The following is a 24,241-nucleotide window of genomic DNA, read 5'->3' as shown; positions in this document are numbered from 1 at the left end:
GGAATTGTGTTCTATGGTCAGATGAAAAGAGCTCTTTGCCAACAAACATGCACAGTTTTGGCGTACATAGGAATGACCATAGGCCTACTGGAAAGAGCCCCATGCCAAATTGTATGCAATGTTACGGCTGATGTGTGTTAGTAGCCTATGTTATACTTGTAATTTAACCATCTTGCGTTATGGACAAGGAAAAACTATGCTACAATGACAGAATTCTTCCAGGACGCGGATCCTCCAGTACGTTAGATGGCAGTGTATCGTCACGTGTGCCTGATATTGGACGTAGAAGTAATTCACGTGTGATTCCGAAACATGACTGTAGCTTGAAGTGAAATTGTAGAAGTGTTTCTCAGTCCCTAATTTAATTGAAAATGGTGCGTAAATTGAAATTTCACGAGCAAAAGCTCTTAAAAAAGGTCGATTTCTTAAACTGGGAAGTCGACAATAACTTGCACGAGGTTAAGATACTACGAAAATATCATATCGAGAAGAGAGAGGACTACACAAAGTAAGTAATGCTGCTAGCCATCTATCTCACTAGCATGTGAACCTCCGGGTCGTGTTTACATGTTTTGTAGACATATTGAAAATGGGTGTGTTGTGCTTTTGTTTCTTTTATTATTATAGGTACAACAAATTAAGTCGTAATATAAGAGAATTGTGTAGAAAAATCAGGGACCTTGACGAAAAGGACGGATTCAGGTCTCACAGTACTGCGCTTCTCCTGGAAAAGCTGTGAGTGTGACTTAAAATTGATGATGTTTTTGGAATGGACTGACCTGGGGCGTGTTTCCCAAAACCATAGTTGCTAACTATGTAAGCAACTTTGTTGGTTGCAATGCAATTTCCCATTGCCAACCAACTAAGTTGCTAACAGGTAAGCAACTATGGTTTTGGGAAACGCACCCGGGCACTAGAGCTCTGGGTCCAAATACGTTTAGTGACAAATCTAAGTTAAGTTAACTCCGAGTAAGTGGTAAACCTCTTAATAGAAGAGCTGTATGGCTTCATTCTCAAAAAAACAATGCCATAGGGCTCTTCTTGTAGGAGGTCTATCACTTACTTTGAGTTAACTCAGATTTGTCACCACGTATTTGGAATAGCCCCCTGGTTAAATCTATAACATTACTAAGTTGCCATTGACTTAATGCTTACAATAACTTCACAGGTACACTGTGGGATTGATCCCCACCAAACAGAACCTCTCTTTAGTTGAGAATGTCAGTGCCTCCTCCTTCTGCAGGTAAGATGGATTGCCACTTTGCCAAATGCTTTTGTGCCCCTTTGTCTGATGCTGGGAAACGTCACTTCAGTTGACGTTCAAACAAAACAGAAAGCTAGCTCGCTACTTCCTCCCGTGCACCATCTCGTCGGTGATTTGCTGGTACAGTTTATGTTTTTATGGGCAAGGTTTGCCCAAGTTGTTTTGTGGCTGTTTTTGGAGCCTGGGTTGTCCAGAGATCGCGTTTTTTTTTAGTGTATTCAAGACACAGGCAGCTAGCGGATGGTGAGGTGATGTTTGCTGTAAGTGACAAAAAATGTTTTAGCCTAAAAAACGTATGACATCGCTAAGAGCGCCTTTAACTAAATTAAGTGTTCTTTGTAAACCATATCTGACCTAATACAGCAGGTCTGCCGATTAGAAATGTTCAGTGTTTTTACAGATTTAGATATAAGCCTGCGTTAACAAACCGTTGTCCTTTCTTTATCAGTTGAAATTAATTAATTAATTGTTAAAGGTGTTGGTTCTTTAATATTCTTTTTGTGTGCCTTTAATTTTGTAGGAGACGCCTTCCAACAGTAATGGTGCGATTACGCATGGCACAGAATCTGAAGACAGCAATTACCTTTATCGAGCAAGGACGTATCCTTACTAAACCTGTTGAATAACAAGGCAGTAGGGCTGCAGAATTGGAAACTCTGTCCCCATGGTTCATCTTGTCACATCTTTTTACATTCATGTCATCTTCCTTGTGTGACAGACAGTGAAGTTCACCTACTAGTGTTGTGCTTCTCATGCACTAGGAATGCTTACCCATCAGAAGTGGCCCAACCTAGTGAAATGTGCTATACTGAACTGAAAGTTGACTTTTCCCAAAATAATTAGACATCAAATCACAATATCTGTTAGACAAATCTGACATTTCCCCCAAATCGTCCAGCCCTACAAGGCAGGCATGATTAGTCTTTTTGTTGAGTTTTATCCATCAAGCCTTTCCTGTTAAGATTCTGTTTTGTCACATTAACTCGTATCTTGAGTCATCCATGGAGGAACCAAACCGAACTTAGTGTGTTGTATGCATGATTTGGATTTCCCTTGACTCCTTTCTAAGACATCAGAGTTGGACCAGAAATTGTTACAGATCCTGCATTCCTCGTCACCAGGTCAGCTTGTGTAGAACTTTGCTATGAGTGATTTCCTGCTGTGTGATGTGGTGGAGTGTCATGTTATAAATGGAGTTATTTAATTTAGTTCTGTGTTTAATTCTATTATTATAGAAATATGGAGGACTTTGTAACGTGGGTTGATTCTTCCAAGATTAAACAGCATGTCATGAATTACAATGAAGAGGTATGGAATACACTGGATTTTGAATCCAATTCTGTTGAAAACCATACACTTATGGCACATTAGTCATATTCTGAATTTTACCCTGGCAAGATATTTTACCATTATGTATGACTTTGGTTGTTTTCAGAGGGATGACTTTGACCTTGTGGTGTAGACTTCTACAGAGAATGGAGCCATTCAAGCAGGCCTCTGTTTGGATGTCGTCTTCAAAACTGCATATGCCCCTTTTGTGATTGTTCCGTATCTTATACATAACTAAAACATCAGAAAACAACTTTTGTGGAAAATTTTCTTTTTTTTATATATAAAAATATTCCTGTGCAATAAAGAATGCTCATTATGTGTCCTGAATACCCTTTCTGAAACACATTAATTTTGCCATTTACTCATCTACAATAGTTAACCACATTTTGTCAAATATCTTTTAACATCACATTAAGTAACAGTCAATAATAAGCTTACTAACAATTGGAAGTGAAATTACAATTGCCTCGCACCTATTTGCGCATGTTCAGAGACAGGAAAAGTTGCTTTATATCCAAACACCGGTGTAACCACATTCTAGAAGACATCCCAGCCCAAAGCATTAGTAATGACAGCTTTTCTGGAGCTGCCAATGAACCAGCACCCTACTGTTCTTTCAGTACAAATAGGATTTCCTGAATTTGGTGGTGTCAGAGCCACCAGAAACGCACATACACAATAAGTGTGATCAAAAACACACCAACAGCTGCCACCTTGGCATATGTGGATCGAGTGTTCAAGTACTTGGCATCACTGCGGTACTTTTTGGAGAGGCTGGACAAATTACTGGCTTTGGAATCCAATGCTACAGGAGGAAAAGAAATATTGATCAACCAGTGCATACATATAGCATGGACTTAACTGCGGCAACAACATAACTGAAGAAATGCAATTTTGACAGAACCAGAGTTGAACAGCAGCCTAGTATAGGTTTCAAACATAGCTCAAACGCTGCTAACAGATCTTTGGCAATATGCAGAGAAGTGTGTTTTAACAAAAGGAGTCTACAATACATCTAGTCTCAGTCTTCATATGACAAACTTACCTGACAAAGTCTCTCCTCTCTGAAGTACTTCCTCAATATTTGCTACCATTATCCTTTGGACATCCTGCAGTTCCGTGTTGATGCTGCTCAAGTTCCTTCGTGCTCGGCTGTCAATGTATGATTTTTTTGCCTTCTGGATGTATGTGTCTGTACATAGAGATCATTTGTCATAAACAATTCAGTTGTAGGTTCAAATGATTTTTGAATAGAGTAAAGCCACTCACCAAACTCAATGAAGGAATAAGGCCGTGAAACTGTAGGTACCTTTCTCCCATACTGCTCACTGAACTCAGTTTGTAGGTCCTCCAAGAATGCGAACGCAAGTTTTCTGGGGAAACCAACCTCGCACAAGGCCAGGTAGCAAATACCTTTCTCTATGGCAAAGCTAGTAAAATGGATGACATTGTGAAGAACTTGCACAGCTACAAACACTGAATACTTAGCCTGGTTGACACCAGGCTTGAGCAAAATTCCAAAATTTAGAATTGGCCTCCATTCAATTCATGAATTGGAATTTGAATTGAATTGGCTCCTTTATGCAGAGCAGAAGCAGCGACTGTTCCATTATAGTCTATTGCCATAGCTCAGAATTTCACCACATATGCTAAGATCTTGGTTCTATAGAGTTAGGAATGTTAATTTTGGGCACGTTTTCATGATCCTCAAACCCGACCATTACAGGTAAATTTTTGAGCATTCCAGTCTTGAACATTTTCAATTATACTTTCTTTAATTCAAATTCTAATTCTATAATTCTAGATTCTGTTTTTGACCTCAATTCAAATTCAAGAATTGAATTGGAATTAAGGAGTCATTCTTGATTCAATTCTGAATTTTTGCACAACCCTAGTTGACACTAAACCGCATATCTCAATTGAGGTTCGTCTGTTTTCTCCCAGGCTACTGAATACTTGTCTAGAACTAGTACTTACTGAAAATTCATGGCCCCCGCCTCTAAAGTGCATCTGCTGGGACTTTCACCATTGAGTTTGCGGCATAGCTGCTTAGCTTGACTCTGATAATGTTGAAGGTCCCGACCCGACTGCAAAAAAGAAAATAGTTACAATTTATCTATGCGTGGAGGCTGGTAGAGATGGGAAGTAACTAAGTACAAATACTTAAAGGAATTAAGCTGATATTAGAAAACTTCTTAGTCGAATTCCGAGCTTTATCAGATTGTATACAGTCGACAAAATATCCTATTCTTTGTTTGTTTGCTTTTCTTCCTTAAAAATCTGTGGGAAAATATTCAGACATTTTCCTACTAGACCTATTCTGCCAGCCAGCTTACCTCAAACAGAATCAAGGCTGTAATCATAATGAGGGGGACATGCCCCGCCCCATATAAAGGCATCACTCACCCGTCCACCCACAATAACATTTAATACAACCTGAACCACTTCACTAAGTTCTTGAAGAACCATTACAACTGCTGCTAAGCTTGGTGTATTTGTCAGCTAGCTAGCTGATGAACGTAGAAAGAATGAGTCAGTCCACGTCATCAAGTAGTCTACTGTAAAATCCACAGTACAAACCTGCCAGAAAACATGGAATACTGAACCAGGCCACAATGAAACACAAATGTTAAGCTTCAAGTAAAATGCCACCTAATCCCCACTTGTTGTCTGACAAGTGCAGAACTACAATGCTTTCTCGTCCAAGCACTCTGGGATGCCTGGAGCACAATGTCGTAGTGCACAAGCAATGTCCCCAAATATGTTGCTGTATCACATTTTAAGCCATTTTACACCTCTGTGTTTGAAACCTCACGTAGCATGATTTTTGTCATTCAATTTGTTATGTATGGTATATCTTCACAACTGAACAAAATGCCCTGCACACAATATATTGTGACATTTATTGTGTTTTAATTTGTGGAATTTTTCACTGCAAAAAAGTGTTGTTGCATTTGTGTTACATGGAGTGTAGCATTCTTTTGTGCATGCAACCCCAAAAATATAGGTAAGATAGCTGCTAAAATGACCAGGTTGATCCATTTGATTTGTGAAAGGCCAAATAATAGGCATAAAACATTAAAATGACCTTTGATACTCAGACTGTTTTGAAAAATGTCACATTTCCTGAGCTTTGACCATATACTGTCAGGGTCATTCCACGTCAATTCAACCAGGGCCCACACACTTAGGTCTCAAAAAATTCTGAAAAAATTACCAGGTGTATCTATGTTACCCAAGAGACACACTGTAAAATTACTCTTATGTAAGATCAATACTTTCCAAGATACAGCCAGTTTTACAGGGGGACTTGCATAAGACAAGTCAAATTGGTGTTTTCAAAAAGAAGGGATCATGGAGAATAAAGAAAAACATATTTAAAAAATCTTTGTATATTCCCACAAGGTGTTTGGGTGCTCTGAAAATGATAACCAAAATGATTTTTCAGACTTGTGAGGTCTGCTGTTCAGACCCTGAAGGGATTTGTTTTCTGTTCATTGCTTTTTGTGAGAGTGTTTCTACTTATCTCAGTAAGGAAAATAAATCAAGAGCCTATGTTAAGTACAAATATGTCTTCTGAAGGCTTAAACAGAGCCCAGCCAAAAACTCCAATAAAATTTGTATCAACTTTGAGTGACAGCTATGACCATGCAGGATTATCCAGACCAAACGTGACGATTTTGCTACATACTATTCCTATTTATGTACCAGCATGCAAAATTTGAGCTGTGGGCTTGTGAACTTTGACAAAAAAAGAGGCCGAACAAAATCGACACCCCCCTCCCCATGTAAAACTGGCTGTATCTTGGAAAGTATTGATCTTACATAAGAGTCATTTTACAGTGTGTCTCCTGGGTAACATAGGTACACCTGGTAATTTTTTCAGAATTTTTTGAGACCTAAGTGCGTGGGCCCTGGTTGAACTGACGTGGAATGACCCGTCAGTATATGAGCTTTATTACTGAGGTTAGTGTTTGGTAGCCCATCAACTAAATAAGTATTTTGCGAGCGAAACTGATCTGTGATAGTAACCAGGGATGTAGTGGTAAAATAAGAGGTGGCTAAACTATGATTTCTGTGATCTCAGCGACGTGGACTGCGCCGTGCAGTAGGCTATCGATTTTTTAAAAAAGGCATTCAGAACATCAAAGTTCACAATCCCTGTGCACCCTTCTTTTTCCAGGTGCTGATGGTATGTAGTACAACTATTGAAAATTCAAAAACTAGTACATCGTACACCGGAGGGTATTTAGCTGTTTATTTTGGCATTCAGGACATGTTTGATGATGGTGGCAATACCAGTGGTATTAAATGGTTGATGAGTGTACATATTGCGAATGTAATAGCCTACAGTGTGAATTTAGAATGTTAAAAGTTGCAATTGGTGAATAAACTCTTCTGAGAGGCGGATAAACTCGAATAAGAGGTGAATAAACTCTATTTCTGAAATTTCAGAGGTGGATAATTAACTGCGTTTACTTGCGTTTAGCCTCCACTACATCCCTGATAGTAACACAAGTGAACGTAGCCTGCATATATTTGCATACAAGAACATAACGTGGTTTATCACATCAATTCAAAGTAAAATGGCTGAACTTGGTAAATAGTTGACATAGCTAACGTGTGCTATAAAAGTTTATTCAAACCTGTTCATCTTCTTGAATTGATGCTGCAAGGGGCAATCCGTCGGCCACTCGAACAATCATTGTAAGCAGAACCATCCTGCTACTGTATGTTCTTTAGATTCTGTAATTGCAATTTAAAGCTTTGACGGTACCGCCAGAGAATGTCTAATAAGACGGGCTCTGGTACCGCAAAGATTTACAAGTGGGTTACGGCTACGGGGAATGTGGGAATGTGCTGAGCTAGGGAGCCGCTGACCAGGGTGAGATGTGTCTGTGCAAATACAGTCCGACGAAATCTCCAATGTCTACAAAGAAAGGTTCCGCACCCATCGTTGTACAGGTGTTGGATTTATACAGTCTATGGATAAAATCATCAATGATGCATCAAGATTGTCCACAGTTCTGAGAAATGTAGGTTTTTTTTTATTTATGTGTACGTTAATTGTAAATCTTTCGTACAGTATGACATTTCATGAGTGGTTTCTCATGCCTAGAAAGCACAAAAATATAGCATAAACATGGGGATTAATTTGGTTTACACATTCATTTGAATTGCACCAAAAATAGTTGCATTGGGTAAATTCTTATTGCGTATAGCCGTTGAATGTTTCGGCAATCGTTTAACCTTTCATCATCATAGCAGAGACCGTGGCAGATGAATAGGTGGCCCATCGATTATTAATGTCTGTATGCTGGAATTCACATGCAAGACACGGGCGACAGTTTGAGCGAGTTGTAGATCCCGCATGTAAGAGCTGCTCTTTTACGGTTTTCTAATAAGAAAACTGCAACGTTGTTAATAAGACACTATAAAGTAAGTACGAATAATGCTGTTGTGAGCGTATGAATCGTGATTTTCTGGTTCAGCAACGTCAGTCTGTGCGGAGGCGCCCACAGTGTTCGAAATACCTCGGTTTCTGTTTCTTTGTTGTGCCCCCGTTGTTGTTGTCATCCTTTCGTTTCTTTTGGGCCTCTTGTTTAATTTCTACCTAGATTTCAGGTATTATGGTATTTGCTGTAACATTTGAGGCAGTAACACCTTGTGGATACATTTTAAGCATTACAGGTGTGGGTTAGCTAGCTAGCTGACGTTGGTTGTGTGGCAGCTTGCAGTAATAATGGGTTAACTTGAATGCGCCGATCTCTATCAAATTGCTGCTGTGCCATACTTTCTTTCTGGGTATTCTTGGCTTTGTTGATTGCTGCCATACAATGAAATATGCTACTGCGTATGTGTTTTTAATCGCTAGAGCATATTGCATAGGCCAAAGTTGTACGTTATTATGGGTGCACAGCTGCTCCCAGCTGTGCGGTTCATGTCACCTCGCTGCTGTGGTGAACAGACTGGCAGTAGCTTCTAGTCAATATTTTTTAATTAAGGCATTGCTGGTATATGAGTTATGAGAAAACAAAAAAGACTGTAATATGCAGCTCGTTTTAAACCAAAACTGTCCTGGCACATTTCCCTTTATTTACCAGCTATATTGTCTGTTCGTGCGGTTGGCTGGCAGCCTTCTAGCGATTCACACAAGGCCCATTGCACTTCAGCTTGACACGAAAGATGCTCAGAATAATTGTAAATAAGTCCCTGAAACGTTAGTGAGTAGTGAATTAGTGAATTGGCTAATTGGTTGTTTAGCCGTTATATTGTCCAAATTGTAAATAGTTTTTGGTTTTGAAAAGGAAGAGACTCACCGTGCTTTGGGGGCAAAGACATTTCTGGGTTGTCTGTGAAATACCCTCTGCCAGAGAGCAGTCTGCAATGCTTCATTGGAAAATGTTAATCACTTTTTCTGATTAGTACTTCCCCATGATGAAGCTAGGTGTCTGTGCCAGTCCCTGAGCCTGCACTGTATGACAGTCAGTGGTTACAAACACACATCCAAAGTTTAAATTTAAGGTGAAAAGCTTGAATGTGATGGGTGTGTGGATATTTGATTGGTTGTATGATTAGCCTCCAGGGCAGTTTGTTTTGCATTAGAATTATATGACAGCTAAAGTTCTATCTTAACAGCCTTGTTCAAGTGTTCTGCTCAAAGTTTAAGGCTAGGAGAGATTCAAGATGCACAGTCCATTTTTAAAAACCTGGTAATGCACACATGCGTTTACATGTTGAGTTATTCTTCCTTCACTTTGTTTTGCCTCTTATAGGTTTAACACTGCGATGTAGTGGGCTAACGGCAGGGAGTGAGGCGATGGGCTGCACCTCAGCCAAGCAGTTGTCAGCTGTACCCAATGAGGACGAGGGCCAGGGCAAGGCTTACAGCAATGGAGATGCCTTTTCAGGTCAGTTAAACAATTTCATCAATTGTTTGTTCACCATGGGCAGTTTTCTTTCAAACTAATACATGCCATTATACATGCCAGTGTTTTGCAGTGGGGCAGCCGTGGCCTACTGGTTAGCGCTTCGGACTTGTAACGGTTGACGGTTCGAACCCCGACCAGTTGGAACGGCTGAAGTGCCCTTGAGCAAGGCACCTAACCCCTCACTGTTCCCCTATGGCTATTTTAAAGTTATGCTGTTATTCATTCTATGACTTCTGTTCTTTGTTATGCATCTATCTTTTGCTTCATTTAGAAGAATACAGAGCAAAGGGAGTGGACAAAGTCAAGCATGCGCATGGTGAAGAGGACCAAGTGAACGCATGCAACCAGGAAAACCTGGTAAGATGACAAACAAGCACAGTTTTAGTCAAAGTCCTGCATCCTCAGCCCCTCTCCTCTAACTACATGTAGATATTGTGTTTTTTATTCCAACTGTTGTGTCCTACCAGACAGTTTGTGGATTGTATTGCAATTGTGTGTTTTGCATTTACTCATTTAGCTGATGCTTTTATCCAAAGCGACTTACAATGTTTTGTGGGTTTATTGTAGGAGAAAAGCACACTTTTGCAAAAGGGCAAACTGAAGGACAGCCAGGGTGTTAATGGCAACAAGATAAGGTAAATGGCGTACCTCATCTTCAACAGTGTTGATAGGGAAGTGGAGCATTTCTTTTTTTTTTTTAATCTTAAAAATCAAAACAATGCAATAAACATGACAGCAGAAGATGTGCCATGCAAACTGTTTGAACTGAGCTAAAGTAGCAGGTGGCTTGAGTGTTTGAGTAAAACTACATAGGTTGGGATGTTATGTTTTTTTGCTAATCAATGTGGATGAGGATGAGTGGTGTTGTAGTATGGATGTAAAACTTTGTGAAAACTCAAAGGGAAAATGTTGTTTACAAAACATTCCATAGTCCTGTGGACAGACCTCAAGTATTAAGTCACGTGTTGGAGTTGAATATAATTTATTTGGTTGTGTGGTCCGATCCACTGTAATGGCAGGGTGCCCGTTGTTGTGACTTGTGTATCATTTCTATGTTATTTTGTTCCCATTCCATGCAGTATCCACTCGTCTGAGAGCCAGCAGGAGTTTTTTAGGATGCTGGATGAGAAAATCGAGAGGGTAAGGAAAGACCTGATTTAACCCCATTGCAACAGTATGTAGACATGGAGAGATTTTGTCTCTAGGAACCAATGTATTAAAGCTTATAGACGCTGTCTAGCCATTTACCATTTCCAGAGCAGACCCACATGATTTATTTTCCATTTCCAGGGGCGGGACTACTGCTCAGAGGAAGAGGATGTCACATAGCACAGTTCTGAATTTTTATTCACTTCCTCTCAAGGCCAGATTCCCGGTCTCTCGTCATGGCCAACTTTCGTCTCCTCTCCTCTGCGAGCGCTCACAGGATGAGCAAAAGCAATATGGTGCAAACACAACACTAATCCACCAACGCATTGAGGCAAGGGCAATTCTAAACAATGTTTCTTCCTTCTTTACACCTGTGCTGATACATGTTTTATACGAAGCCCTTATAGGTTTTGTGTACCATCAACAACACTTTGACATACATTTCAATAGTTATATATGTTCCCCTATTATGTGGTAACACAAAACTATTGGGGGGAGGTGCAAAAGTGTTGGGATAGAACACAAAAGCAAAGAGAGCAACTGGTTCTCAGCAGTGTCCTCTCAGGGGCTTCGTCAGTCTGTCAGGAGAGGAGATGGGTCAAAGTTGGCTATGGAAGAGTAGAGGGATGGAGCTTTGGCAAAAGCCATGTTCAGACTGTCCAGCTATGCCCCTGCCTTATCCTGTTGCTGCCTATCTAGAAGATTTAAGAGGGAAAGAGGAGTTGTTGAACACTAAGGCAGTGCTGGACACCGTTCTTTTTGGCCATGTTTAATTTTGAACTTTTTGCAAGTGATCAGGATTTTTGTTTCTTAGTAGTTTTGAGATACTAAGTGATGCCTTTTTGGGGAAGGGAGTACACCCCAGATATTTGTTACTGTTCCCAAGCACTAGAGTTATTTTATTTCAGATAAATGCCATTCCATTTAGCACTGTTGCATTCTTACAAGATATTTATATTTAGTACAGCACCCTCAATGAAAATAATCATTCTCAAATCATTGGCTTGTATTTCTGTTTCACTCAAAGACAGCAAATTTACTGTCACTCCAAAGAAATTCCCATTCTGCACTCATTCATAGACAAATATTAGGTGATAGTTGGAATTTCTAACCGGATATTTTTCTTTCCTCTGGCCTTCCAAGGAAACTTGGTCATTATCTTGCAAGTTGTGTGGTCTTCATATGTACATTTTTTCTAGTCTTTTTTTGTAACTTATGCTCCACCTCTGGATCATGTGTGCAAATCTCAGGACACTTGTGCTGTTCAGTATTGACTGCGATTTACTGTAGAAATACACTTTACTATCGGGACATTTCAGTTCTAGAATCCATTCTTCAGTAGTATCTATATGTGTTGCCATGCAAAGAATGTAGGACCAAATAACTATTTAAAATGACTTTGTTGTATCTACAGAACCTCTGCTGTCTAACAATAAAGGTCAGATAACACAAGATTGAGTTTAGAAGTTGAAGGGTCATTTGAGTGGATGATGTAAATGGCAATGGTAAGTGTTGGATCATCTGAATGGCTCAATATATGTAGAATCAGCTGTGAGGGGTCTTTTGGTTTACTTGATGCAAGATACAAGCCAGTCCTGCATACAGTCCTGTGTATGTTTTATTCCTGTAAGTCACAGTAGTGTGTCCAAATGTACCTGAAATGTTTACTTCAAGTATTGAAATCACAAAGTACGGCATTAACATGTATAAGTATACATGGACAGTATTGTAATATGTCTTAGTATCCAGCCATGTGAAATCCTTAAACTGCTCTAGATATAATACTCTATCTAGGTTATACTTGCCAATCCTACAGATCTGTTAAAGAGACTTGCTTGACATCCAATTCATTTTGTTTTTCTACTAAAAATAATAATAAAAAACATGCATTAAATCTTTTCCGTCCTGTGTTTAATGGATATTATCTGTTCAATTGTACATGAAGAACACAAAAAAACAACTTATGCCTTTTCTTTTGTCATATGAATCACCTTTCTGGGAAACTAGCTCATGAGTTAGATAAGAGTATACATACCCTTCTCTTTCTGTGTGTGCAATAACCCGATAGGCTAGCTCAGCATAACTCACTGGAAGTGGGTTACACAAATTAGCCTTTAGCTTCCAAAAGTGACAAAATAGACTTCCTAACAACTGAAATGTAGAGGAAAAACAAAACTTTCCCAGGAGTTTAGGAAAGAATTGAATGGCAAATTTTAATTTTGAAATGTAGGAAGAGAACAATGACGCACCCGTGATACTCCTGCCACTGGTTAATATTCCAACTCACTGGATGCAGTTCTCCCAACCGCATTATGTTTATATGTCCATACCAGGCCCTCCGGGAAACAACCCTCTTTAATTCCAATGTCTCTGGAGCAACTGAAGAAAGCTCATATTAATTAGTTCATGACTTCTGTTGAGACTCAGGGAGGTATCCTACGCTTGCGGTGCTGTCGACGTCCCTGATCTTGGATGTCAACTGGGGGGTCAGGGGTCACGAGGCCATTGCTAAGCCTCTGGTACACTAGTGTGGAGTCTGATGCTACTGCACATAGCAGCATGGTAGCACCCCTGCTCAAAACCCACCGCACCCTGTGTGACAAAAGGAGACAGCAGCAAAACACAGTCCAATAATTACAATGTTCACAAAGCATCACGGAGGGACAATGAGAAGGTAATCAGTACACCAGGGAGTACCCTCACATTCTGTTTACCCCCACACACCAGAAGTAGCTAAAAGTAAAGGGAAGGGAATCATCTAATTGTTAGTAGTGGTACTCCACAGCTAAATACGGTCTTTGCGCACTGGCTGTTCTGTTTTAGCTGTTTACACATTGGCAAAGAGCTCTAGTCTTGTGTGTTGTCTCGCATTCATGGACAATGTGTCACGCTAGGCAAGACACATTCACTAAGGTTATTCTGACGCATTGGAAAAGGTGCTCCTTTAACTTGTATATATTTGACTTTGAGGAAAATGATCTGCTGGGGTATTCTGAGGAAAACAAAAATTGTGTTTTCTTACTCTCTGTGACTAAGTTTTCTGTGAGCAGGCAGCGGAAGCACAGCTTGTGCTACATCCCCTTCTTTCTCATAGCCTTGTAGAAGGACTGCTTCCAGTTTAGGACAGGTAAAGCTGGACACACACTTCCAGTGACGTACTGCAAGACAATAAGAGGTTGTTTCTGGAGCAGGTAGATATTTTAGTTTTAGTAGCATTTCAAAAAAACTCAGCCTCACCTTCTGTGAGATCCATGTAGACAAGGAATGCAGCGTGTACCTGAGCACTATCCCCCACGTCTAGTCGTATGAAGTCGAGATACTGCGAGATAAGAGAAAGTATTTTCTAAAGTTGTTTGTTTTTCAAAAAGAGGTGTACCAAAACCAACCTTGATTGAACTTAAGGTTACCTTAGGGTGCTGCAAAATCCAATTAGGAGGGTCTCGATAGACCGGTCTTTCATCCAACTCTTTAACTGTCTCATCAGCCATACTATTGTGTCCATGCTGCTGCTGAGAGTCTAGCCACATTTCAGCCGATCTCGCATGCAGCACTCTGCGCAGGCGCAGCATTTACCGTGTTTACGTCCGACTGTGAAATCGTTTCGGAGGAAACTTGGCCCGTCAATACATTGTGGCCTACCGCACGTAGGTATGGCCTAATGACAACTATTGAAATTTGACTGTTCAAAGTAGGTCTACAAAAGTAGACGTATGCTTTAGCGATAAACCCTGAATTCAGAGTAGGCTATGTGTCAAGCCTCATAAATTCTTAATTATCTTGGCAAAACAGTGGTAAAGGGCTATAATTCTTTCATGAAAAATGTACTACTTTGAGGCAATGTATCTGGGTTAGTCACTAAGACATGTAAACTACTTGGAATACGAAGTGCATCAACCTAGGAATTCCAAAGAATTCAACCAAGGGCTTTGATAACCTGGTAGAAAGAGAAATCCCATTGAACACACCCATTGAACCAACAAAATGCAAAAATAGAAAATGCAAGAAAATGCAAAAATAGACTTTTGTGTAATTATTCCATATTTTGTGTAGTCATTCTATATCAGAACATCTGACATACAATCCAAATAGTCTACAGGAAAAGTGTTACGTTTCATTTGAGACCAGGATTATGCTTCTACACCAAGAGGTTGCCACACAGTAAGGCTTTTATTGTCAGTATGCATTCTGGGTAAGTACTATATGGGGAGTTTCCATATAAGACATTTTACAAAACGCATGAGCATACTGTACCTTGGCAAATAATGGTCTAAAGTACTCATTTTTCAATCTATATTGATCTACTTTTGCACACAGTCAAAAAGTCATATCAAGTGACCTAGAGGGCTGAAATGTGGTCAGTTCAGAGATGCTTGTTATCTGGCAGAAAGAAAAAACGATATTATAGCTTATGCAACTCTCTGCCAGTACTTCACACAGCTATTCTGATTGTTTCCTAAAAAACTACAGGGTCTCAGCGTTATAAAGAGGTCAATCATTTGATGGTAAGCCAAAAGAGGTGGGAACAGTGCCCTGAAGCTGGCACAGTGAAAAAAGACACATTTTTTAAAGTGTTGAAGTACACTGACTTCGTGAATTTGTGTTGGATGACATATGTGTCATCTCCTAGTTTGTGAAACACACGCACACACGGGAAGTATGGCATACAACTGTTAAGCCAAAATTCACTTTATGTCAAAAAACTCTTAAAAGTAAGCGATCAGTAAGACAAAATCCATTTTACCAATAAAGCACATATTTTCTCTACCAGTTAAGTAACATTTTTGCACACACATATTAAAATATATATTTTAAATATTAAATATATTAAATATCAAAACCACTACTTCTTCAGACTTCTATGTGCTCAAGATAGGAGTGTCCAACAATGCCAAAATGAATTGTGCACATATTTAAAAAGTATTTCTCCATAGAGGAGAGTCCAGGTGCTAAAATGGCCTGTCTACAGTCCAGGCCTGTCACATTGGTTGCATCATGGAATGATAGATAGATAGATAGATATATAGATACTTTATTGATCCCCAGGGGAAATTCAAGGTCTCAGCAGCATACATACAACACAAACACATTCTTTAACACATTCTTGAAAAACATGATTAAGAATACCCTATACTGTTGAGCAACTGAAATCCTATATCGAGCAGAAATGGGACAACATTTCACTTTCAAAACTTTAGCAACTGGTCTCATCAGTTCCTAAACATTTACAGAATTTTGAAGAAGTGAAGCAGCACAGTGGTAAACATACCCCTGTCCCAACTTTTTTTGAGACATGTTGCTGGCATCAAATTCAAAATGAACATATATTTCCCATGAAATAGTCAAAATTGTAATTTTCAATTAGTCACATTAAAGAGAAACTATGCAGTTTTGTCAATTTCTTTGCTGTTTTCTCGCTTTTCGCTCGCAGGTTTCTCTGCAGAGCTCCCCCTACAGCTTCAGAGTATATGATTTATGACACTCCTCAATCGGTCAGTCTGCTGTTTTCCTCTTTCCCTGTTCCTCAGACAACGGTTTACTCGCTTTCTGCTTGTTTTTGCTGGTTCTGTCATGACTAATGTCAGAGAAACTCCATCCCTACCTTGTTCTAGCAGGTGCCTGGCGTGTATGTGTGTAGTGCAGTAAAGCAATTCATTACATCGCGAGGCTGCAAGCTATGGCTGCGAGACTTTCTGTCTTTCTGTCTTTGAGGCCGCCGGCCCACCGGCCCAACGTTGCAAGGGTGGTTTTTCCCCTCACAGTTGCTATGGGGAAACGAGACGGCCACCATTCAACTCGAAAAAAATCATATAACCATTCCAATGACTTTGAAGCTGTTCAGGTAAGGTAAATTAAGCTAAAAAATCTGCATAGTTCTCCTTTAACATATCTTCAAAACCAAGAAGATTCTTTTTATCTTGTGGCATGACTCCTTTAAACCCTTTTTGGCATTGTTGTACAACAATAAAGACCAGGCAGCAGTGGATGCAAGTTGTAACTACATCCTTTAAAATCACCTTGGATAAAACAAAAAAAAAAAACATTTATTGATAAACAAAGACACAAACAAATCCATTTTTAAACTGTGTATGTTTCTAAGTTAAGCATTACATTACCATTGACCCTAAATACACAATTAATTATAATGAACATATGGGATAAACAAATTTAAAAATCACATTACTGTCTATAAAGAAGTTATCATGCCCTGGGGCAGCCTTGGCCTACTGGTTAGCGCTTCGGACACTTTTGGGAATTCAACACACCTCTGCCATTAAGCTCAACACACCATACCATACTGACTTGCAATCGGACCCATGAACTTGCAGTGTCTCGGATTGGCAGGCAGGTATGTTAGCAAGAGGCTAAAAGTCATGGGTGCTAGCATCTGTTGTTAGCACATCTCTCAAGGTATCAGGAGGGAGGTTTACTGGCTGGCTACCGTTACACTACCATAGAGTGCGATGTCACCTATATGACCTGTTTTATTCTCACACACAGTACTGATGACCGTCCGTCCACCATCTTTTGCTGGCTTGCAACAACCAAAGATGACTTCTTTTAGTAGTCAGGAATGGACAGGATTATCATCTGATGATATGACATGTAATCATCAGTGCAGCTGCCTATTGAAAAAAAAGACAGGGTTGTTATTTGCATACATGGACACACAAACACACACTCACGCATGCACACACACACACACGGTAAGGAAAGACACTTACTTTCTCCTCCGCTGGTAGTAAAAGTCAACAATCCAATGCACCAAGAGGGGCCAAGCTATAGCAAGAGACATAGTGGCTGGAGACAAGCTGAAGGGCCACCATGACGTCCTCTAAAACAGACATAAATCTCCCGCTTTAGTTCTGTCTGACATGCTCATTTACAAGATTTACAGTAAAAGAACAAAACTGTAAAATTGTAAAGTTGCAAGCCTAACAGTTACTTATTCTGGTAGGCCTAGATGTTTACAATGGTCAAACAATGTAATCTTTAAAAAACAAATGAGGGTTCACCCCTAATCAGTTCATTAAACACTCACAACACATACTGTAGTATTACTCTTATATTGGGCAGCCATGGGCAGCCGTGGCCCACTGGTTAGCACTCTGGACTTGGAGGGTTGCCGGTTCGAGCCCCGACCAGTGGGCCGCGGCTGAAGTGCCCTTGAGCAAGGCAACTAACCCCTCACTGCTCCCCGAGCGCCGCCGTTGAAGCAGGCAGCTCACTGCGCTGGGATTAGTGTGTGCTTCACCTCACTGTGTGTTCACTGTGTGCTGTTTGTGTTTCACTAATTCACCGATTGGGTTAAAATGCAGAGACCAAATTTCCCTCACGGGATCAAAAAAGTATATATACTTACTATATATAATATACTATATAATGTTACCTTTTTTGTTTCATTCATAAGCTGCTCCTCTCTGAGTACTAAGGACTTTGTCTGAAAAATAATAAAACAATCCAAATGTGTAATAGGCATCTGATGTTGGTTAGGATAGGAAAAACTAGGGCTGTCAATCGATTAAAAAAAATCTAATTAATTACATACTCTGTGATTAATTAATCTAAATTAATCACATATGTAATTTTTGCTGAGAAAGTATTTTAAATATTTAAATTCAAATGAATCATTGAACAATCAGCATTAGTGACATTAAAGTTCAAAAACTCTTTTATTATTATTTTCACTGTTCAAATAATGGCCATAATAATCTATGATATAAGCTAATATGCTGAGGAAATAAATTCAAAAGTGCTTCGGGAAGAAGTTTTTTTTCCACATACAAGGCATTTCAGGCCACAGATATAACCTAGGCTAGGGGACACAATGAAAATAAATGAACACTCCCCTCAATGTCTACTAAGGAACAGCAACTAAGGAACAACTAAGGAACGTCTTTTCAAGCACAGAAAAAGTGTTGTACACTGTTGATGATCATACATCATCATGACACTTTTCTCCTGTAAGATTGTGAGTATTTCTTATGGTTTCCTTTGTGACCATGGATGGCTATTTAAAATTGACTTAAATATTTAAACATGACTTAAACTTGACTCACACTTGTGGACAGTCATTTTAGACCATGATGGATGTTTAAAACAAGTTATTATTTTAAGACTATGATGTGTGCTATGATGTGTTGCAAGTTTAGACAATTACCCAGCGCCAGAAACCAGACAGAACTATAGTCATGAAGTGCTTACTGTTTTATTGTCATGAAGATTTACTGCTGAAATGGATCCTTAAAAATGTTCGTACCTGTGTGTCCCTCAGGGCCTCTAGTGTGTTCAGCCTCTGCAGCACATCCTGCATGTCTGCCTGCAGACGTGTGAGCGCTATGACAACATCCTTGTTTATATCTCCCACGGCAATGTGCTTGCTCCTCTGAGCATCCTGGCAATCTGTCTCGCTGTGAGAACATGGTTCTAATCCAAGTGAGCTACCGCCTACAGGACCAGGTTTTAAAATGGACAAAAATACAATATTAGGTATCAAAGATGACATGTTTTCCATAGCACGCTATGTTCACCATGGGGAATTAAGTAATTCTGACTTAAAGTAATGATGCATCATTAAATAAATAATCTCCAACACATGGCTAAAGAGTCTCACCTAATTATCACTAATAATCAGTAGAGTAACTGAGACCCACCTTCCATCTGGACCGAGCCCTGGTCTGGCTGGACTGTTCCATGAGCCTGAAAGTAGGGGGGACTGTGTTGTGGGGTTGGTTCCTGATTCCCACACTGACCGGCCTTGTTCCCTCCCTGTGGATTCTGCCTTCTGGCCCGACCTCCTTCAGGCGTTGCCAGCGAGATCCTGGGAACTGTAGCACCCTTGAGCAGGAAATGGGGAGCATTTGCCAGAGTATGACAACCATGATAAATGAAGTCAGATCATACAGTCACTGCAACACAGTTGAGAGGATGATGCAGCCAAAAGCCATTTATTGAACAGCAAAGAAAAGGCCAGAAGTTCGATTTACAGCTGCACCAAAAATACAGCCCGTTTTCTTCTGTTCTGTTTGTTTGGTTCAGTTAATATGTAAGCGTTTTCCCTTGTAGCCTACATGCCATTCTAGTACATTTATCTCTGGGGAGATTTTCCACAGCAGATGCTGATGCCAGGAACGATTAAACATGTGATTAAAATAGAACTCACAAACAAAGTGTTTCATGAACTAGAATTTTTGGTTGAACAAGAGTAAACCCAACATATAATTATGTAATTCATGTGCAGTCCCTCCTGTAATCATTCTGAGCAAAGCACAGGAAAGGCTTACTTCCTCTGGAGCGGGATGTTCTGAGGAGTCACAGTTCACCTCATTATCTGCAGCCTGAGTGTGGTGACTTTGTCCAGAGGCCACCCCATTGTCATCTGTTAGGGGAATATCAGATCACAAACGGACACATCACTATGGACACTATGAGCACAACAGTGACTAACATAAGCATCATGGTAAATGATGAACTACCATTAAGTTCTTGGAATGCAATATTACTGGAGTGAATCCATCAGGAAGAAGACTAGCAAATCTACAGTACTTAATAGAATCAGCGTATTTTAATTGACCACTACTGCTACAACCACCATTTGCCACTAGCAACATCCGCATGCCAAAAGACAAACACACTAGAGTCCAGAGAGGAAACTAGCACATCCCCAATGAGAAGGATCAGGTGCACTTCAATTTAACCACCACCACTTATAAAAACCTTATAATCCATTACTGGCTTCAGCCAAAGGGCAATGCAAACACAAACAGAGACCAAAGAAACACACACACAAATATATTAAAGACTCTCTTTCACTTAATTATTCCTACAACCCAGGCATGGTGGTTGTCCTTACTGGATATGTGTGCATCAATGCAGCAGACGAGTTTCTCAGCTGGGGACTCCTGGGAACAGGCCAGCTCTTCATCCTCCTGGGTGTTGAGGGAGCTGGTAGTGCCATCGCTCAGTGAGGAGCTGCTTTTCTCCACACTGGCATTATCAACGGGAGACCCACCTCTCCACCAAGTAACATCCACCACTGGTCCAGTAAGGTCCACACACTGGTAGTCTGAAAGCAAGACTTGAGAATGTAACATCAGGGAACAGAGCTAGACAGAGTGCAATCAATCAATCATGGCATAAGAGGAACTAATGTGGTGTCAGACAGTCAATACTGAAAGCTAGGCACAAACAACCACAGACCTGAAATAACTTTCAAAGAAATTACATTTACAATTCATGGATACCTTCTTTCTCCAACAGCACCACTTCTATCTCATTCTCAGAGTCATGTCCATCTCCACTGTGTTCCTCCTCTTCCTCTTCCTCTTCATCATCACCTTCATCACCTGCTTTCACTCCACATTCAGTGTCGTTGAACTCAATATGTCCACTGACCAAATTCTTATCAGTTTCTGAAGGAGGTTCAGATACCCAAAATGAGATGATGAAATTACACTCCACTAAACAAACACATACACAAATCCTTATTCTGCATCATCCCACACTCCTAACAGCACGGACTTTGTTTTTAAGCATTTGTACCCTTTTGTCATAAACTTTTTTGCTAAATAACACAGTGCCTATCAAACTACGTTTACAACGATACAAATTGAAATCCCTGTTGCCATGGAAAGAATCAGCACTCTGTATGTCATTGGTCATTCCACGTCAATTCAACCAGGGCCCACGCACTTAGGTCTCAAAAAATTATTTTATGTTAGATCAATACTTTCCAAGATACAGCCAGTTTTACAGAGGGAGGGGGGTGTCGATTTTGTTCAGCCTCTTTTTTTTGTCAAAGTTCACAAGCCCATAGCACAAGAACTAAACCATGTAGGAGGCTCACATTTGGCTTGCTGGTACATAAATAGGAATAGTAGGTAGCAAAATCATCACATTTGGTCTGGATGATCCTGCATGGTCATAGCTGTCCCTCAAAGTTGATAAAAATGTTATTGGAGTTTTTGGCTGGGCTCTGTTTAGGACTTCAGAAGACATATTTGTCAACATAGACTCTTAATTTATTTAGACAAAAATCGACACCCCCCTCCCCCGTAAAACTGGCTGTATCTTGGAAAGTATTGATCTTACATAAAAGTAATTTTACAGTGTGTCTCCTGGGTAGAATAGGTACACCCGGTAATTTCAGAATTTTTTGAGACCTAAGTGCGTGGGCCCTGGTTGAACTGACGTGGAATTACTCTCATGCCTTCTGTTTCAAATGAGAGGATTAGAAGGTAATTAAATTAAGAACACCACTGCTGATGCCAGTGGCGTGGTTGGTACATGGTGATGCAGTTTCAGATAACTGGCTGCATTTTGTCATTTCTTCTTTCTCTCTTATTTCTTATTTTGACCACTGAAACAATTCAACATCAAAACCCTAAATTTAGAGTTGTTCGACATATGAGCAAATATCACACATTGTGGTTTTGAATACAGAATATAAATAGCATTAGTTTGATATGGAAAACACTATATCACACTATTGTATTTAACATACCTCTGATAAACTCCACTGATCCCACTAATACACCATCGTTGTCAACAAACTCATAGAAGTTGTCAAGAACATCAAGTAGTTCTGACACCTCTTCAGTAACGGGAAATATCTCCAAAATCTGTCATGGATGACACATTATATTTAGAATAGAAAACTGAACATGCTCATGTTTCTGAGAAAACTAAAGAGGGGCTTACCAGTTTAATTTCTTGAACATACTCCATCATGGCTTCCTCTTTTGTCATGCTACCTAAAGCTTTCCATGCTTCCCTGTAGATAGGTGAGTATAAACTGGTTATTTTATAGTGAGGGATTTAGGCATTTATACTCATTATATTCATATTTATCTCACTATATATATTTGACAAATTATGAAAAAATATATGTTGGAATATATGATAAAATATGTTGGAAAGCCCTCTTCTTTCTCTACACATTCAGTCAAAAATCAATCATTTTTTTCATTAAATATAATAGCACATAATTGGGAACCCTGTAAAACACCTCTTTAAATGCCTTAACATGCTATCTTGGTTTACAGGACATCTCTGTTTCACTCCTTCTCTTACAACAAATTGATGAAGTGGTAACATGTCTTTCACGCTATTTTGACAGCTTATTTGTTTACAGAGAAAAACATAAGGAAGTCTATTTGAACTATGGTTTAGCCTACATTAAATTTTGTACTAAGGATCAAGTGGCTAAATGTAAATATGCTATTAAGAAATAATTATCAATGTAATACAGCCTACCATTTGGCTTTCTCCTCTGAATCCCAGGAAGTAGGTTTTGAGACATCACAAGGACCATGTGTAGCCTGCTTATAGTAACTATAAAACACTCGCATCATATCTTGTGAGGGTTGATATGAGCCTGTTGAGAGGAACGAGTAGGAGATGGTCTAATGTGTGGGTTGTGTATATTAACAGATTGATGTGAGACTGATGTGCTGCACAATTTGAGAATCGTAGTGTAAGTAAAATGTATAGAACTTCACTATAGGCTATGACAATTCAATTATAAAACGCATTAGCCTATAAATACAATAAAATACAGGTCTAGTGCAATAAACATACAGCATATAGGCCTACGTGTGTAATGAAGTTCACTACAATTCCTCAAAGTTCATATTGGCAATAGCGCTATAAGGATTTATTTTTTTACTGGACTAATTACAACATTTAAATTGGTGTTTCTCTTCAAGTGGCAGGCTTAAGTGACACCCATGACTCATAAAAACAACGGGTCTGTCAAAATGTGGACCATGGTGCACTCACCGTCAGGCGGTAGATTTTCTATCACTTTTACAGCAGCATCAAACCGGAGATGGTGGATAGATTTGTCAGTCGCCATGTCACTACCTTGGACAGTTTACAAATCACTCTACAGAGGCGACAGTAAGTTCAGAGTAAACAGAGAGTAGGCTTGACTACATGTGGAAGCTTGTTACATGAATATGATTTGTGGAACTGCAGAAAAAAAATAATGTAGCCTATTGCAAGAAGTTAAAAGACGGTGGTTGTTGCCCAAGTCTAAATTACCTGTTGATTAGGCTACCTGTATTGCAATTTAATTGATCGGATAGGCTACTGGTGAAACGCAACATGACTGCATCGTTATTTCAATTTAACACCAAGTGCAATAACTGCAAAATAGGCCAACTCGAATCAAGCGTAGGCTACTTACCATCGACTGAGGCATATTATGTGGATAAACTACTGCCACTACTTCTGTCAAGAACATATGTTGCAAAGGACACTCTGGGAAATGTAGTAAAAAAAATGGACGTTTTGCCATATCTCTTTGCTGACCTTTTCCTACGATATCCACAATGCTTTGCGAGGGGTATTTAAAATGGATGCATACATCCCAAAGGGGGGGCTCTCGTGCGGCTAAAAGCGCATAGTTGATCGCCAACGTAATCTGGCTGGAGTATGAGGTTGTAGGCGTAGACTACTACAATATGTAAAAACATTCCAAAATAACCTGTCCTTGTCGATAGGGTATATAGGCTACCTTATGCCTATTTCATATTTTTGCGCGTTTACTTGCCATTCTTGGCAT

The 24,241-nt window shown here is 39.7% G+C and overlaps 5 protein-coding genes across 9 annotated transcripts; 2 read left to right on the top strand and 3 right to left on the bottom strand.

Moving 5' to 3' along the window:
- Positions 1 to 275: 275 nt before the first annotated feature.
- Positions 276 to 2,846, top strand: imp3 (IMP U3 small nucleolar ribonucleoprotein 3). The gene is made up of 7 exons (XM_042058263.1): positions 276 to 508; positions 628 to 735; positions 1,169 to 1,243; positions 1,785 to 1,864; positions 2,334 to 2,385; positions 2,500 to 2,572; positions 2,700 to 2,846. The coding sequence occupies exons 1-7, from the start codon at positions 372 to 374 to the stop codon at positions 2,724 to 2,726; spliced, it is 552 nt and encodes a 183-aa protein (XP_041914197.1). The 5' UTR covers positions 276 to 371; the 3' UTR covers positions 2,727 to 2,846.
- Positions 2,847 to 2,892: 46 nt separating this feature from the next.
- Positions 2,893 to 7,505, bottom strand: sec22ba (SEC22 homolog B, vesicle trafficking protein a). Its single transcript, XM_042058261.1, has 5 exons — positions 7,243 to 7,505; positions 4,574 to 4,683; positions 3,866 to 4,026; positions 3,642 to 3,788; positions 2,893 to 3,401 (listed from the first exon to the last, which is right to left on the bottom strand). The coding sequence occupies exons 1-5, from the start codon at positions 7,315 to 7,317 to the stop codon at positions 3,247 to 3,249; spliced, it is 648 nt and encodes a 215-aa protein (XP_041914195.1). The 5' UTR covers positions 7,318 to 7,505; the 3' UTR covers positions 2,893 to 3,246.
- A 394-nt stretch (positions 7,506 to 7,899) lies between these two features.
- On the top strand, positions 7,900 to 12,571 carry zgc:55943 (uncharacterized protein LOC406337 homolog). 2 transcript variants are annotated; one of them, XM_042058275.1, is made up of 6 exons: positions 7,900 to 8,035; positions 9,373 to 9,507; positions 9,803 to 9,885; positions 10,096 to 10,163; positions 10,608 to 10,668; positions 10,819 to 12,571. In XM_042058275.1, exons 2-6 carry the CDS (start codon positions 9,417 to 9,419, stop codon positions 10,855 to 10,857), a joined length of 342 nt encoding a protein of 113 aa, XP_041914209.1. In that variant the 5' UTR covers positions 7,900 to 8,035; positions 9,373 to 9,416; the 3' UTR covers positions 10,858 to 12,571. The 2 variants fall into 2 exon arrangements, with proteins under 2 accessions (XP_041914209.1, XP_041914208.1); XM_042058274.1 differs by having other exon boundaries at positions 9,800 to 9,885.
- Positions 12,572 to 14,261, bottom strand: tsen15 (TSEN15 tRNA splicing endonuclease subunit). The gene is made up of 4 exons (XM_042058264.1): positions 14,085 to 14,261; positions 13,915 to 13,996; positions 13,700 to 13,835; positions 12,572 to 13,269 (listed from the first exon to the last, which is right to left on the bottom strand). Exons 1-4 carry the CDS (start codon positions 14,244 to 14,246, stop codon positions 13,101 to 13,103), a joined length of 549 nt encoding a protein of 182 aa, XP_041914198.1. The 5' UTR covers positions 14,247 to 14,261; the 3' UTR covers positions 12,572 to 13,100.
- Positions 14,262 to 15,737: 1,476 nt separating this feature from the next.
- acbd5b (acyl-CoA binding domain containing 5b) lies at positions 15,738 to 23,926 on the bottom strand. 4 transcript variants are annotated; one of them, XM_042058207.1, is made up of 13 exons: positions 23,864 to 23,926; positions 23,455 to 23,560; positions 22,930 to 23,050; positions 22,375 to 22,447; positions 22,178 to 22,295; positions 20,919 to 21,086; positions 20,528 to 20,752; positions 19,959 to 20,053; positions 19,329 to 19,512; positions 18,935 to 19,122; positions 18,065 to 18,115; positions 17,400 to 17,509; positions 15,738 to 17,300 (listed from the first exon to the last, which is right to left on the bottom strand). In XM_042058207.1, the coding sequence occupies exons 2-13, from the start codon at positions 23,528 to 23,530 to the stop codon at positions 17,288 to 17,290; spliced, it is 1,422 nt and encodes a 473-aa protein (XP_041914141.1). In that variant the 5' UTR covers positions 23,531 to 23,560; positions 23,864 to 23,926; the 3' UTR covers positions 15,738 to 17,287. The 4 variants fall into 4 exon arrangements, with proteins under 4 accessions (XP_041914141.1, XP_041914154.1, XP_041914150.1 ...); XM_042058220.1 differs by having other exon boundaries at positions 20,528 to 20,740; XM_042058216.1 differs by lacking the exon at positions 23,864 to 23,926 and adding an exon at positions 23,719 to 23,825.
- Positions 23,927 to 24,241: the final 315 nt, after the last annotated feature.

This window comes from Alosa sapidissima, chromosome 1 (genome assembly GCF_018492685.1).
Source record: "Alosa sapidissima isolate fAloSap1 chromosome 1, fAloSap1.pri, whole genome shotgun sequence".
Taxonomy (NCBI): Eukaryota; Metazoa; Chordata; class Actinopteri; order Clupeiformes; family Clupeidae; genus Alosa; species Alosa sapidissima.
Note: the sequence above shows the minus strand (reverse complement) of the source record. Positions and strands in the feature narration are given on the sequence as shown.

Bases quoted from the DNA above. Each gene is read 5' to 3' on its own strand.
- tsen15 (XM_042058264.1), bottom strand. From the start codon at position 14,246: ATGCTGCGCCTGCGCAGAGTGCTGCATGCGAGATCGGCTGAAATGTGG. The intron at 13,836-13,914 runs GTGAGGCTGAGT...ATTGTCTTGCAG, and splicing joins CTACATGGATCTCACAGAAG to TACGTCACTGGAAGTGTGTG. The intron at 13,270-13,699 runs GTAAGAAAACAC...TTTGTCACACAG, and splicing joins AGAAAACTTAGTCACAGAGA to GGTGCGGTGGGTTTTGAGCA.
- imp3 (XM_042058263.1), top strand. From the start codon at position 372: ATGGTGCGTAAATTGAAATTTCACGAGCAAAAGCTCTTAAAAAAGGTC. The intron at 736-1,168 runs GTGAGTGTGACT...ATAACTTCACAG, and splicing joins GCGCTTCTCCTGGAAAAGCT to GTACACTGTGGGATTGATCC. The intron at 2,573-2,699 runs GTATGGAATACA...GGTTGTTTTCAG, and splicing joins TCATGAATTACAATGAAGAG to AGGGATGACTTTGACCTTGT.
- zgc:55943 (XM_042058274.1), top strand. From the start codon at position 9,417: ATGGGCTGCACCTCAGCCAAGCAGTTGTCAGCTGTACCCAATGAGGAC. The intron at 9,508-9,799 runs GTCAGTTAAACA...TGCTTCATTTAG, and splicing joins CAATGGAGATGCCTTTTCAG to AAGAATACAGAGCAAAGGGA. The intron at 10,669-10,818 runs GTAAGGAAAGAC...TTCCATTTCCAG, and splicing joins TGGATGAGAAAATCGAGAGG to GGGCGGGACTACTGCTCAGA.
- acbd5b (XM_042058207.1), bottom strand. From the start codon at position 23,530: ATGGCGACTGACAAATCTATCCACCATCTCCGGTTTGATGCTGCTGTA. The intron at 22,448-22,929 runs GTAGGCTGTATT...ACCTATCTACAG, and splicing joins TCAGAGGAGAAAGCCAAATG to GGAAGCATGGAAAGCTTTAG. The intron at 22,296-22,374 runs GTAAGCCCCTCT...CATCCATGACAG, and splicing joins ATGTTCAAGAAATTAAACTG to ATTTTGGAGATATTTCCCGT.
- sec22ba (XM_042058261.1), bottom strand. From the start codon at position 7,317: ATGGTTCTGCTTACAATGATTGTTCGAGTGGCCGACGGATTGCCCCTT. The intron at 4,027-4,573 runs GTAAGTACTAGT...CCATTTTACTAG, and splicing joins GCGGGGGCCATGAATTTTCA to CTTTGCCATAGAGAAAGGTA. The intron at 3,789-3,865 runs GTGAGTGGCTTT...CTCTATGTACAG, and splicing joins TTATTCCTTCATTGAGTTTG to ACACATACATCCAGAAGGCA.